We start from the raw sequence: 13132 nt of genomic DNA, 5'->3' as shown, positions 1-13132 counted from the left end.
GTCCCCCAGCTCCAACCTGTCCCCCAGCTCCAACCTGTCCCCCAGCTCTAACCTTTCCCCCAGCTCTAACCTGTCCCCCAGGTCTAACCTGTCCCCCAGCTCTAACCTGTCCCCTGTCCCCCAGCTCTAACCTGTCCCCCAGCTCTAACCTGTCCCCCAGCTCTAACCTGTCCCCCAGCTCTAACCTGTCCCCCAACTCTAACCTGTCCCCCAGCTCTAACCTGTCCCCCAGCTCTAACCTGTCCCCCAGCTCTAACCTGTCCCCCAACTCTAACCTGTCCCCCAACTCTAACCTGTCCCCCAGCTCTAACCTGTCCCCCAGCTCTAACTTGTCCCCCAGCTCATCACCTGTCCCCCAGCTCTAACCTGTCCCCCAGCTCTAACTTGTCCCCCAGCTCTCACCTGTCCCCCAGCTCTCACCTGTCCCCCAGCTCTAACCTGTCCCCCAGCTCTAACCTGTCCCCCAGCTCTAACCTGTCCCCCAGCTCCAACCTGTCCCCCAACTCTAACCTGTCCCCCAGCTCTAACCTGTCCCCCAGGTCTAACCTGTCCCCCAGGTCTAACCTGTCCCCCAGCTCTAACCTGTCCCCCAGCTCTAACCTGTCCCCCAGCTCTAACCTGTCCCCCAGCTCTAACCTGCTGTTGGTCTCTGTTCCAGACACTAGATCGACTCCCTCTCACCAACCCTGAGCACTTCGGCACTCCTGTCATCGGCAAGAAGGGGAACCGTGGACGCCGGTCCAATCCAGTGTGAGTATCTGGCCTCATGACCCACCTGCCTGTCTGTTGTAAGCTGATCACACTGGGCTGAGGATAGGGCTTGTTGTTGTTGTTGTTAGCGTTAGCTAGCGCCAGGTAGCATTAGGAAGCGCTAGTTGGCTGGATCTGGTGACCATGGTGGTTGTGTAGGGTGACCAGGGTGGTTGTGTAGAGGGACCAGGGTGGGTGTGTAGGGGGACCAGGGTGGTTGTGTAGGGTGACCAGGGTGGTTGTGTAGGGTGACCAGGGTGGTTGTGTAGGATGGTTGTGTAGGGTGACCAGGGTGGTTGTGTAGGGGGACCAGGGTGGTTGTGTAGGGTGGTTGTGTAGGGTGACCATGGTGGTTGTGTAGGGTGACCAGGGTGGTTGTGTAGGGTGACCAGGGTGGTTGTGTAGAGGGACCAGGGTGGTTGTGTAGGGTGACCAGGGTGGTTGTGTAGGGTGGCCAGGGTGGTTGTGTAGGGTGACCAGGGTGTTTGTGTAGGGGGACCAGGGTGGTTGTGTAGGGTGACCAGGGTGGTTGTGTAGGGTGACCAGGGTGGTTGTGTAGGGTGACCAGGGTGGTTGTGTAGGGGGACCAGGGTGGTTGTGTATGGGGACCAGGGTGGTTGTGTAGGGTGGTTGTGTATGGGGACCAGGGTGGTTGTGTAGGGGGACCAGGGTGGTTGTGTAGGGTGGTTGTGTAGGGGGCCCAGGGTGGTTGTGTAGGGTGGTTGTGTAGGGTGGTTGTGTAGGGGGACCAGGGTGGTTGTGTAGTGGACCAGGGTGGTTGTGTAGGGTGACTAGGGTGGTTGTGTAGGGTGGTTGTGTAGGGTGACCAGGGTGGTTGTGTATGGTGACCAGGGTGGTTGTGTAGGGTGACCAGGGTGGTTGTGTAGTGGACCAGGGTGGTTGTGTAGGGTGACCAGGATGGTTGTGTAGGATGGTTGTGTATGGTAACCAGGGTGGTTGTGTAGGGTGACCAGGGTGGTTGTGTAGGGTGACCAGGATGGTTGTGTAGGATGGTTGTATAGGGGGACCAGGGTGGTTGTGTAGGGTGATCAGGGTGGTTGTGTAGGGGGACCAGGGTGGTTGTGTAGGGTGACCAGGGTGGTTGTGTAGGGTGACCAGGGTGGTTGTGTAGGGGGACCAGGGTGGTTGTGTAGATGGACCAGGGTGGTTGTGTAAGGTGACCAGGGTGGTTGTGTAGGGTGGTTGTGTAGGGTGACCAGGGTGGTTGTGTAGGGTGACCTGGGTGGTTGTGTAGGAGGACCAGGGTGGTTGTGTAGGGTGACCAGGGTGGTTGTGTAGGGGTCCAGGGTGGTTGTGTAGGGTGACCAGGGTGGTTGTGTAGGGGGACCAGGGTGGTTGTGTAGGGTGACCAGGGTGGTTGTGTTGGGTGACCAGGGTGGTTGTGTAGGGGGACCAGGGTGGTTGTGTAGGGTGACCAGGGTGGTTGTGTAGGGGGACCAGGGTGGTTGTGTAGGGTGACCAGGGTGGTTGTGTATGGGGACCAGGGTGGTTGTGTAGGGTGGTTGTGTAGAGGGACCAGGGTGGTTGTGTAGGGTGACCAGGGTGGTTGTGTAGGGTGACCAGGGTGGTTGTGTAGGGTGGTTGAGTAGGGGACCAGGGTGGTTGTGTAGGGTGACCAGGGTGGTTGTGTAGGGTGGTTGTGTATGGGGACCAGGGTGGTTCTGTAGGGGGACCAGGGTGGTTGTGTAGGGTGACCAGGGTGGTTGTGTAGGGTGACCAGGGTGGTTGTGTAGGGTGACCAGGGTGGTTGTGTAGGGTGACCAGAGTGGTTGTGTAGGGTGGGTGTGTAGGGTGGGTGTGTAGGGGGACCAGGGTGGTTGTGTAGGGTGACCAGGGTGGTTGTGTAGGGTGACCAGTGTGGTTGTGTAGGGGGACCAGGCTGGTTGTGTAGATCTTCTGTACTACGTCCCTCACAGCCAACACTTCATAGTCCCAGTCTGTGACCTACACTCTAACTGACCTCTAGGTAACCTGAGGTCACCCTCACAGTTCCTGTTACTGGGCCTGGCCCAGTCTATCATCACAGACAACTACCCACAGTTAATAATCGGCCAAATGATCATCCTACCTAACATCCTGACAGGAATATAAAGGAATACGTCGGGTGTGACCTGCAGGTCTTATTCGTTCAACATAAACTCCGCCCACAGGTCAATTAGGTGTTGAAAAGATGTCAAGGCCAGTCTGTTTGTGACTGCCCTTTCAGACTCTAGCTACTCCTGGAGTAGCTGACTGGGCCAGTCTGTTTGTGACTGCCCTTTCAGACTCTAGCTACTCCTAGAGTAGCTGACTGGGCCAGTCTGTTTGTGACTGCCCTTTCAGACTATAGCTACTCCTAGAGTAGCTGACTGGGCCAGTCTGTTTGTGACTGCCCTTTCAGACTCTAGCTACTCCTGGAGTAGCTGACTGGGCCAGTCTGTTTGTGACTGCCCTTTCAGACTCTAGCTACTCCTGGAGTAGCTGACTGGGCCAGTCTGTTTGTGACTGCCCTTTCAGACTCTAGCTACTCCTAGAGTAGCTGACTGGGCCAGTCTGTTTGTGACTGCCCTTTCAGACTATAGCTACTCCTAGAGTAGCTGACTGGGCCAGTCTGTTTGTGACTGCCCTTTCAGACTCTAGCTACTCCTGGAGTAGCTGACTGGGCCAGTCTGTTTGTGACTGCCCTTTCAGACTCTAGCTACTCCTAGAGTAGCTGACTGGGCCAGTCTGTTTGTGACCGCCCTTTCAGACTATAGCTACTCCTAGAGTAGCTGGCTGGGCCAGTCTGTTTGTGACTGCCCTTTCAGACTCTAGCTACTCCTAGAGTAGCTGACTGGGTCAGTCTGTTTGTGACCGCCCTTTCAGACTATAGCTACTCCTAGAGTAGCTGACTGGGCCAGTCTGTTTGTGACTGCCCTTTCAGACTCTAGCTACTCCTAGAGTAGCTGACTGGGCCTGTCTGTTTGTGACCGCCCTTTCAGACTCTAGCTACTCCTAGAGTAGCTGGCTGTTGTGTTACTGTTCCTGTTACTTGGTTTCGTTACTATGTGCTTGTTATTATATTTAGTGAAACATTGTTAATATGTTGGAAATGTACGAATGTGATTAAATCATTAACACTCAGTGGTCATCAGATATCCTATTAAAAACTAGAGTCCGACCGATTTATAGCCAATATTAGCCTTTTACGGATGTATTTGTATCGGATTTGAATCCACCGAAAAGGACATATAAAACATGTGGAGAAAATGGTTTAATTTGGAATTTTATTTTTGCATTTCAATATTATGTCCTGAAGAGGGCGCGCTTTACATGGCTATATGCTCATCTTGACTTGGTGATACAGCAAGACTGGACACCCAATGTAACTACACCAGTTAGCGAGGAGTGGACTGCTTCTTTTATGGGCTGAGTAGATAGCAGCTTGCCAGCTCAATAAAGAGCCAAAAATATCCATATATACTGTCATCTGTAGTGGCCATATATACTGTCATCTGTAGTGGCCATATATACTGTCAGGTGTAGTGGCCATATATACTGTCAGGTGTAGTGGCCATATATACTGTCAGGTGTAGTGGCCATATATACTGTCAGGTGTAGTGGCCATATATACTGTCATCTGTAGTGGGCATATATACTGTCATCTGTAGTGGCCGTATATACTGTCAGGTGTAGTGGCCGTATATACTGTCAGGTGTAGTGGCCATATATACTGTCAGGTGTAGTGGCCATATATACTGTCAGGTGTAGTGGCCATATATACTGTCAGGTGTAGTAGCCATATATACTGTCAGGTGTAGTGGCCATATATACTGTCAGGTGTAGTGGCCATATATACTGTCAGGTGTAGTGGCCATATATACTGTCATCTGTAGTGGCCATATATACTGTCAGGTGTAGTGGCCATATATACTTTCAGGTGTAGTGGCCATATATACTTTCAGGTGTAGTGGCCATATATACTGTCATCTGTAGTGGCCATATATACTGTCATCTGTGTGGCCATATATACTGTCAGGTGTAGTGGCCATATACACTGTCAGGTGTAGTGGCCATATATACTGTCAGGTGTAGTGGCCATATATACTGTCATCTGTAGTGGCCATATATACTGTCAGGTGTAGTGGCCGTATATACTGTCAGGTGTAGTGGCCATATATACTGTCAGGTGTAGTGGCCATATATACTGTCAGGTGTAGTGGCCATATATACTGTCAGGTGTAGTAGCCATATATACTGTCAGGTGTAGTGGCCATATATACTGTCAGGTGTAGTGGCCATATATACTGTCAGGTGTAGTGGCCATATATACCGTCAGGTGTAGTGGCCATATATACTGTCAGGTGTAGTGGCCATATATACTGTCATCTGTAGTGGCCATATATACTGTCAGGTGTAGTGGCCATATATACTGTAATCTGTAGTGGCCATATATACTGTCATCTGTAGTGGCCATATATACTGTCAGGTGTAGTGGCCATATATACTGTCATATGTAGTGGCCATATATACTGTCAGGTGTAGTGGCCATATATACTGTCAGGTGTAGTGGCCATATATACTGTCATATGTAGTGGCCATATATACTGTCATCTGTAGTGGCCATATAGACTGTCATCTGTAGTGGCCGTATATACTGTCAGGTGTAGTGGCCGTATATACTGTCAGGTGTAGTGGCCATATATACTGTCATCTGTAGTGGGCATATATACTGTCAGGTGTAGTGGCCATATATACTGTCATCTGTAGTGGCCATATATACTGTCATATGTAGTGGCCATATATACTGTCATATGTAGTGGCCATATATACTGTCATCTGAATTGGCCATATATACTGTCATCTGTAGTGGCCATATATACTGTAATCTGTAGTGGCCATATATACTGTCAGGTGTAGTGGCCATATATACTGTCATCTGTAGTGGCCATATATATTGTCATATGTAGTGGCCATATATACTGTCATCTGTAGTGGCCATATATACTGTCAGCTGTAGTGGCCATATATACTGTCATCTGTAGTGGCCATATATACTGTAATCTGTAGTGGCCATATATACTGTCAGGTGTAGTGGCCATATATACTGTCAGGTGTAGTGGCCATATATACTGTCAGGTGTAGTGGCCATATATACTGTCATCTGTAGTGGCCATATATACTGTCAGGTGTAGTGGCCATATATTCTGTCATCTGTAGTGGCCATATATACTGTCAGGTGTAGTGGCCATATATACTGTCATCTGTAGTGGCCATATATACTGTCAGGTGTAGTGGCCATATATACTGTCCTCTGTAATGGCCAAATATACTGTCATCTGTAGTGGCCATATATACTGTCAGGTGTAGTGGCCATATATACTGTCATCTGTAGTGGCCATATATACTGTCAGGTGTAGTGGCCATATATACTGTCATCTGTAGTGGCCATATATACTGTCATCTGTAGTGGCCATATATACTGTCAGGTGTAGTGGCCACATATACTGTCATCTGTAGTGGCCATATATACTGTCAGGTGTAGTGGCCATATATACTGTCAGGTGTAGTGGCCATATATACTGTCAGGTGTAGTGGCCATATATACTGTCAGGTGTAGTGGCCATATATACTGTCATCTGTAGTGGCCATATATACTGTCATCTGTAGTGGCCATATATACTATCAGGTGTAGTGGCCATATACACTGTAATCTGTAGTGGCCATATATACTGTCAGGTGTAGTTGCCATATATACTGTCATCTGTAGTGGCCATATATACTGTCATCTGTTGTGGCCATATATACTGTCAGGTGTAGTAGCCATATATACTGTCAGGTGTAGTGGCCATATATACTGTCAGGTGTAATGGCCATATATACTGTCAGGTGTAGTGGCCATATATACTGTCATCTGTAGTGGCCATATATACTGTCAGGTGTAGTGGCCATATATACTGTCAGGTGTAGTGGCCATATATACTGTCATCTGTAGTGGCCATATAAACTGTCATCTGTGGTGGCCATATATACTGTCAGGTGTAGTGGCCATATATACTTTCAGGTGTAGTGGCCATATATACTTTCAGGTGTAGTGGCCATATATACTGTCAGGTGTAGTGGCCATATATACTGTCAGGTGTAGTGGCCATATATACTGTCAGGTGAAGTGGCCATATATACTGTCAGGTGAAGTGGCCATATATACTGTCATCTGTAGTGGCCATATATACTGTCATCTGTAGTGGCCATATATACTGTCAGGTGTAGTGGCCATATATACTGTCATCTGTAGTGGCCATATATACTGTCATCTGTAGTGGCCATATATACTGTCAGGTGTAGTGGCCATATATACTGTCAGGTGTAGTGGCCATATATACTGTCATCTGTAGTGGCCATATATACTGTCATCTGTAGTGGCCATATATACTGTCAGGTGTAGTGGCCATATATACTGTCAGGTGTAGTGGCCATATATACTGTCAGGTGTAGTGGCCATATATACTGTCAGGTGTAGTGGCCATATACTGTCCTCTGTAGTGGCCATATATACTGTCAGGTGTAGTGGCCATATATACTGTCAGGTGTAGTGGCCATATATACTGTCAGGTGTAGTGGCCATATATACTGTCATCTGTAGTGGCCATATATACTGTCAGGTGTAGTGGCCATATATTCTGTCCTCTGTAATGGCCAAATATACTGTCATCTGTAGTGGCCATATATACTGTCAGGTGTAGTGGCCATATATACTGTCATCTGTAGTGGCCATATATACTGTCAGGTGTAGTGGCCATATATACTGTCATCTGTAGTGGCCATATATACTGTCATCTGTAGTGGCCATATATACTGTCAGGTATAGTGGCCATATATACTGTCATCTGTAGTGGCCATATATACTGTCAGGTGTAGTGGCCATATATACTGTCAGGTGTAGTGGCCATATATACTGTCAGGTGTAGTGGCCATATATACTGTCAGGTGTAGTGGCCATATATAATGTCATCTGTAGTGGCCATATATACTGTCATCTGTAGTGGCCATATATACTGTCAGGTGTAGTGGCCATATATACTGTCAGGTGTAGTGGCCATATATACTGTCAGGTGTAGTGGCCATATATACTGTCATCTGTAGTGGCCATATATACTATCAGGTGTAGTGGCCATATATTCTGTAATCTGTAGTGGCCATATATACTGTCAGGTCTAGTGGCCATATATACTGTCATCTGTAGTGGCCATATATACTGTCAGGTGTAGTGGCCATATATACTGTCAGGTGTAGTGGCCATATATACTGTCAGGTGTAGTGGCCATATATACTGTCAGGTGTAGTGGCCATATATACTGTCAGGTGTAGTGGCGATGCAGTGGCATGAAAAAGTATGTGAACCCTTTGGAATTATCTGGATTTCTGCATAAATTGGTCATTAAATTAGATCTAATCTTCATCACTTCAAGTCACAACAGACAAACGCGGTCTGCTTAAACTAATAACACACACATTGTTTTTTTCTTGTCTATTATTGAAAACATAATTTAAACATTCACAGTGTAGGTTGGAAAAAGTATGTGAACCCCAAGACTAATGACTTCTCCAAAAGCTAATTGTAGTCAGGAGTCCGCTAACCTGGAGTCCAATCAATGAGACGAGATTGGAGATGTTGGTTAGAGCTGCCTTGCCCTATAAAAAACACTCACAAAATGTGAGTTTGCTATTCACAAGAAGAATTGCCTGATGTGAACAATGCCTCGAACAAAAGAGATCTCAGAAGACATGTTGACATGCATAAAGCTGGAAAGGGTTACAAAAGTATCTCTAAAAGCCTTGATGTTCATCAGTCCACGATAAGACAAATTGTCTATAAATGCAGAAAGTTCAGCACTGTTGCTACTCTCCCTAGGAGTGGCCATCCTGCAAAGATGACTACAAGAGCACAGAGCAGAATACTCAATGAGGTTAAGAGGAATCCTAGAGTGTCAGCTAAAGACTTACAGAAATCTCTGGAACATGCTAACATCTCTGTTGACGATTCTACGATATGTAAAACACTAAACAAGAATGGTATTCATGGGAGGACATCATGGAAGAAGCCACTGCTTTCCAAAAAAAACACTGCTGCACGTCTGAAGTTTGCAAAAGAGCACCTGGATGTTCCACAGCGCTACTGGCAAAATATTCTGTGGACAGATGAAACTACAGTTGAGTTGTTTGGAAGGAACACACAACACTGTGTGTGGAGAAAAAAGGCACAGCACACCAACATCAAAATCTCATCCCAACTGTAAAGTGTGGTGGAGGGAGCATCATGGTTTGGGGCTGCTTTGCTGCCTCAGGGCCTGGACAGCTTGCTATCATTGATGGAAAAATAAATTCCCAAGTTTATCAAGACATTTTGCAGGAGAATGTAAGGCTATCTGTCCGCCAATTGAAGCTCAACAGAATTTGGGTGACGCAACAGGACAACGACCCAAAACACAGATGTAAATCAACAACAGAATGGCTTCAGCTGAAGAAAATATGCCTTCTGGAGTGGCCCAGTCAGAGTCATGACCTCAACCCGATTGAGATGCTGAGAGCGGTTCACACCAGACATCCCAAGAATATTGCTAAACTGAAACAGTTTTGTAAAGAGGAATGGTCCAAAATTCCTCCTGACCGTTGTGCAGGTCTGATCCGCAACAACAGAAAACGTTTGGTGGGCCTCCCGAGCGGCGCAGTGGTCTAAGGCATGGGGTTCGAGTCCTGGCTCTGTCGCAGCCGGCCGGGAGACCCATGGGGTGGCGCACAATTGCCCAGCGTCGTCCGGGTTAGTGGAGGATTTGGGCGGCAGGGATGTCCACGTCCCATTGCGCACTAGCGACTCCTGTGGCGGGCCGGGTGCAGTGCACGCTGACACGGTCGCCAGGTGTACGGTGTTTCCTCCGACACATTGGTGCGGCTGGCTTCCGGGTTAAGTAGGCAGTGTGTCAAGAAGCAGTGCAGCTTGTTTGGGTTGTGTTTCGGAGGACGCACGGCTCTCGACCTTCGCCTATCCAGAGTCCGTACGGGAGTGGCAGCGATGAGTCAAGATTGTACCACAAAATTGGGAAGAAAGAGGGGTAAATTCTTTTTTTTTTTTTTTATAAGAAAACATTTGGTGAAGGAAAAGCAGCCAACAAGTTCTCAGCATATGGAAACTCCTTCAAGACTGTTGAAAAAGCATTCCAGGTGAAGCTGGTTGAGAGAATGCCAAGAGTGTGCAAAGCTGTCAAGGCAAAGGGTGGCTACTTTGAGAAGCTCAAATGTAAAATATATTTTGATTTAACACTTTTTTTGGTTACTGCATGATTCCATATGTGTTATTTCATAGTTTTGATGTCTTCACTATTATTCTACAATGTGGAAAATAGTACAATTAAGAAAAACTCTTGAAAGAGTAAGTGTGTCCAAACCTTTGACTGATACTGTGTGTATATGAGAGTCTCACCTTTCCACAGAGGGGTCATATTAGTGTGTAGCCCAAACAGACGCTGACAGATCGGCTGTACCGACTTCAGACGAGTCTCTTGACACTTGTGGAGCAACACTAGAACACCATGGTGTTCGTGGGGGTCATAGAGGGGTCATAGAGGGGTCATAATAGTACAAATAAATAAACACACCATGTAAAGTGGTGGTCCCAGTGTTGTTGGGGGGGGGGGGCTTAGGTGTATTTCTGTCTGTACTAAACCCCTTTGGTGGGGAAAAACTAATTCTCATTGGTTGGGCCTTATGGGTCCTAATGAATTTATTTCAATTGACTGATTTACTTCTATGAACTGTAATTCTTGTTAAGTCTTGTTGCATGTTGTGTTCATATTTTTGTTCAGTGTAGTTAAGACTGAGAGAGGTCTACCTACACCCATTAGTTTACATGTAGTTAAGACAGAGAGAGGTCTACCTACACCCATTAGTTTACATGTAGTTAAGACAGAGAGAGGTCTACCTACACCCATTAGTTTACATGTAGTTAAGACAGAGAGAAGTCTACCTACACCCATTAGTTTACATGTAGTTAAGACTGAGAGAGGTCTACCAACACCCATTAGTTTACATGTAGTTAAGACTGAGAGAGGTCTACCTACACCCATTAGTTTACATGTAGTTAAGACAGAGAGAGGTCTACCAACACCCATTAGTTTACATGTAGTTAAGACAGAGAGAGGTCTACCTACCCTCATTAGTTTACATGTAGTTAAGACTGAGAGAGATCTACCTACACCCATTAGTTTACATGTAGTTAAGACAGAGAGAGGTCTACCTAGACCCATTAGTTTACATGTAGTTAAGACAGAGCGAGGTCTACCTACACCCATTAGTTTACATGTAGTTAAGACAGAGAGAGGTCTACCTACCCTCATTAGTTTACATGTAGTTAAGACAGAGAGAGGTCTACCTACACCCATTAGTTTACATGTAGTTAAGACTGAGAGAGATCTACCTACACCCATTAGTTTACATGTAGTTAAGACAGAGAGAGGTCTACCTACCCTCATTAGTTTACATGTAGTTAAGACAGAGAGAGGTCTACCTACACCCATTAGTTTACATGTAGTTAAGACAGAGAGAGGTCTACCTACACCCATTAGTTTACATGTAGTTAAGACTGAGAGAGGTCTACCTACACCCATTAGTTTACATGTAGTTAAGACTGAGAGAGGTCTACCAACACCCATTAGTTTACATGTAGTTAAGACAGAGAGAGGTCTACCTACACCCATTAGTTTACATGTAGTTAAGACAGAGAGAGGTCTACCTACACCCATTAGTTTACATGTAGTTAAGACTGAGAGAGGTCTACCTACACCCATTAGTTTACATGTAGTTAAGACAGAGAGAGGTCTACCAACACCCATTAGTTTACATGTAGTTAAGACAGAGAGAGGTCTACCTACACCCATTAGTTTACATGTAGTTAAGACAGAGAGAGGTCTACCTACACCCATTAGTTTACATGTAGTTAAGACAGGGGCTGTTTGTTTTGTTAATCTGTGCCATTTCAATCTTTTTTAGTTCTTCTACAGCTAAATGTCACTTTTTGTGTGTTGGATTTGAAAGCTTCTTGATTCCCTTTAACAGTCAGGAGGAGGAGCCATCTTCATCGTCCAGTGAGGAGGAGGAGGAGGAGGAGAGTGACGGGAGACAGAATGAAGAGCTGTATGGGAAGGTGGTGTGTGTTCAGGGGGGTTCTGACTCTACTGTAGACCGGAAGAACAAGCCCACGGCCTGGTACCCTGCACTGGTGAGTCAGTCTGTCTGTAGTACAAATAAAGAAAAACCCTGGAATGAGTAGGTGTGTCCTAAACTGTTGACTGGTGTGTATACATAATATAAAGTATGTAGAAAACACAATGGAGATGGATATTGTTAAATTAGAGTCTAGTTCAGAACTAACAATCACAAATAAAAAGATGGGACAGTCAGGGACAATATAAAATAAAATAAAAAATAGATTTTATTATGTTTCAGTCACTCGGATAGCAAAATGTCTGGAAAGGAGCTTTAAAACAGTTTTGTCTCTGCCCCATGGCAAAATGTGTTGAATTGCTGGAAATAAGCCTTAAAACACATTTGGATTTTGACCGATGTCATGTCGGAAAAGCGTTCTGAAAAGGGATGGAAAGAGGAGAACTGCTGGAGCAGGACAGAAACCACTGTCCTCATAAGATGGTGTAGACCCACATCATACCTGGTCTGTCCTCATAAGATGGTGTAGACCCACATCATACCTGGTCTGTTCTCATAAGATGGTGTAGACCCACATCATACCTGGTCTGTCCTCATAAGATGGTGTAGACCCACATCATACCTGGTCTGTCCTCATAAGATGGTGTAGACCCACATCATACCTGGTCTGTCCTCATAAGATGGTGTAGACCCACATCACACCTGGTCTGTCCTCATAAGGTGTAGACCCACATCACACCTGGTCTGTCCTCATAAGGTGTAGACCCACATCATACCTGGTCTGTCCTCATAAGATACCGTGTCCTGTTGTGTTATAAAAACATTTTTTGACGTCCTGAATAGAGCCAAGTAATCATCTGATCCTGTCCTGCGATTAAAAAAAAAAAAATATGAAAAGTGGTCACTTATACAGTTTGCAGGCTTTTAGCTGGCGCCCGGTGAGCAGCCACGGTGTTAGGTGGTGCCTGGTGAGCAGCCACGGTGTTAGGTGGTGCCCGGTGAGCAGCCACGGTGTTAGGTGGTGCCTGGTGAGCAGCCACGGTGAGCAGCCACGGTGTTAGGTGGCGCCCGGTGAGTCAGCCATGGTGTTAGGTGGTGCCTGGTGAGCAGCCACGGTGTTAGGTGGTGCCTGGTGAGCAGCCACGGTGAGCAGCCACGGTGTTAGGTGGCGCCCGGTGAGTCAGCC

General features: G+C 46.6%; 1 protein-coding gene across 1 annotated transcript in view; it reads left to right on the top strand.

Annotated features, from left to right (window-relative positions):
* Positions 1–13132, top strand: part of LOC115201767 (AT-rich interactive domain-containing protein 4B-like) — a gene marked incomplete at its 3' end in the record, with an annotated part of 156428 nt that overhangs the window by 69451 nt on the left and 73845 nt on the right. Inside the window, exons 7-8 of the mRNA XM_029765655.1 lie at positions 659–750; positions 11839–12001. Coding sequence (XP_029621515.1) covers positions 659–750; positions 11839–12001 — 255 coding nt within the window. The remainder of the gene's footprint in view (positions 1–658; positions 751–11838; positions 12002–13132) is intronic.

Source organism: Salmo trutta, chromosome 10 (genome assembly GCF_901001165.1).
Source record: "Salmo trutta chromosome 10, fSalTru1.1, whole genome shotgun sequence".
In the NCBI taxonomy this organism is placed as follows: Eukaryota; Metazoa; Chordata; class Actinopteri; order Salmoniformes; family Salmonidae; genus Salmo; species Salmo trutta.
This window is presented reverse-complemented; position numbering and strand designations above follow the sequence as displayed.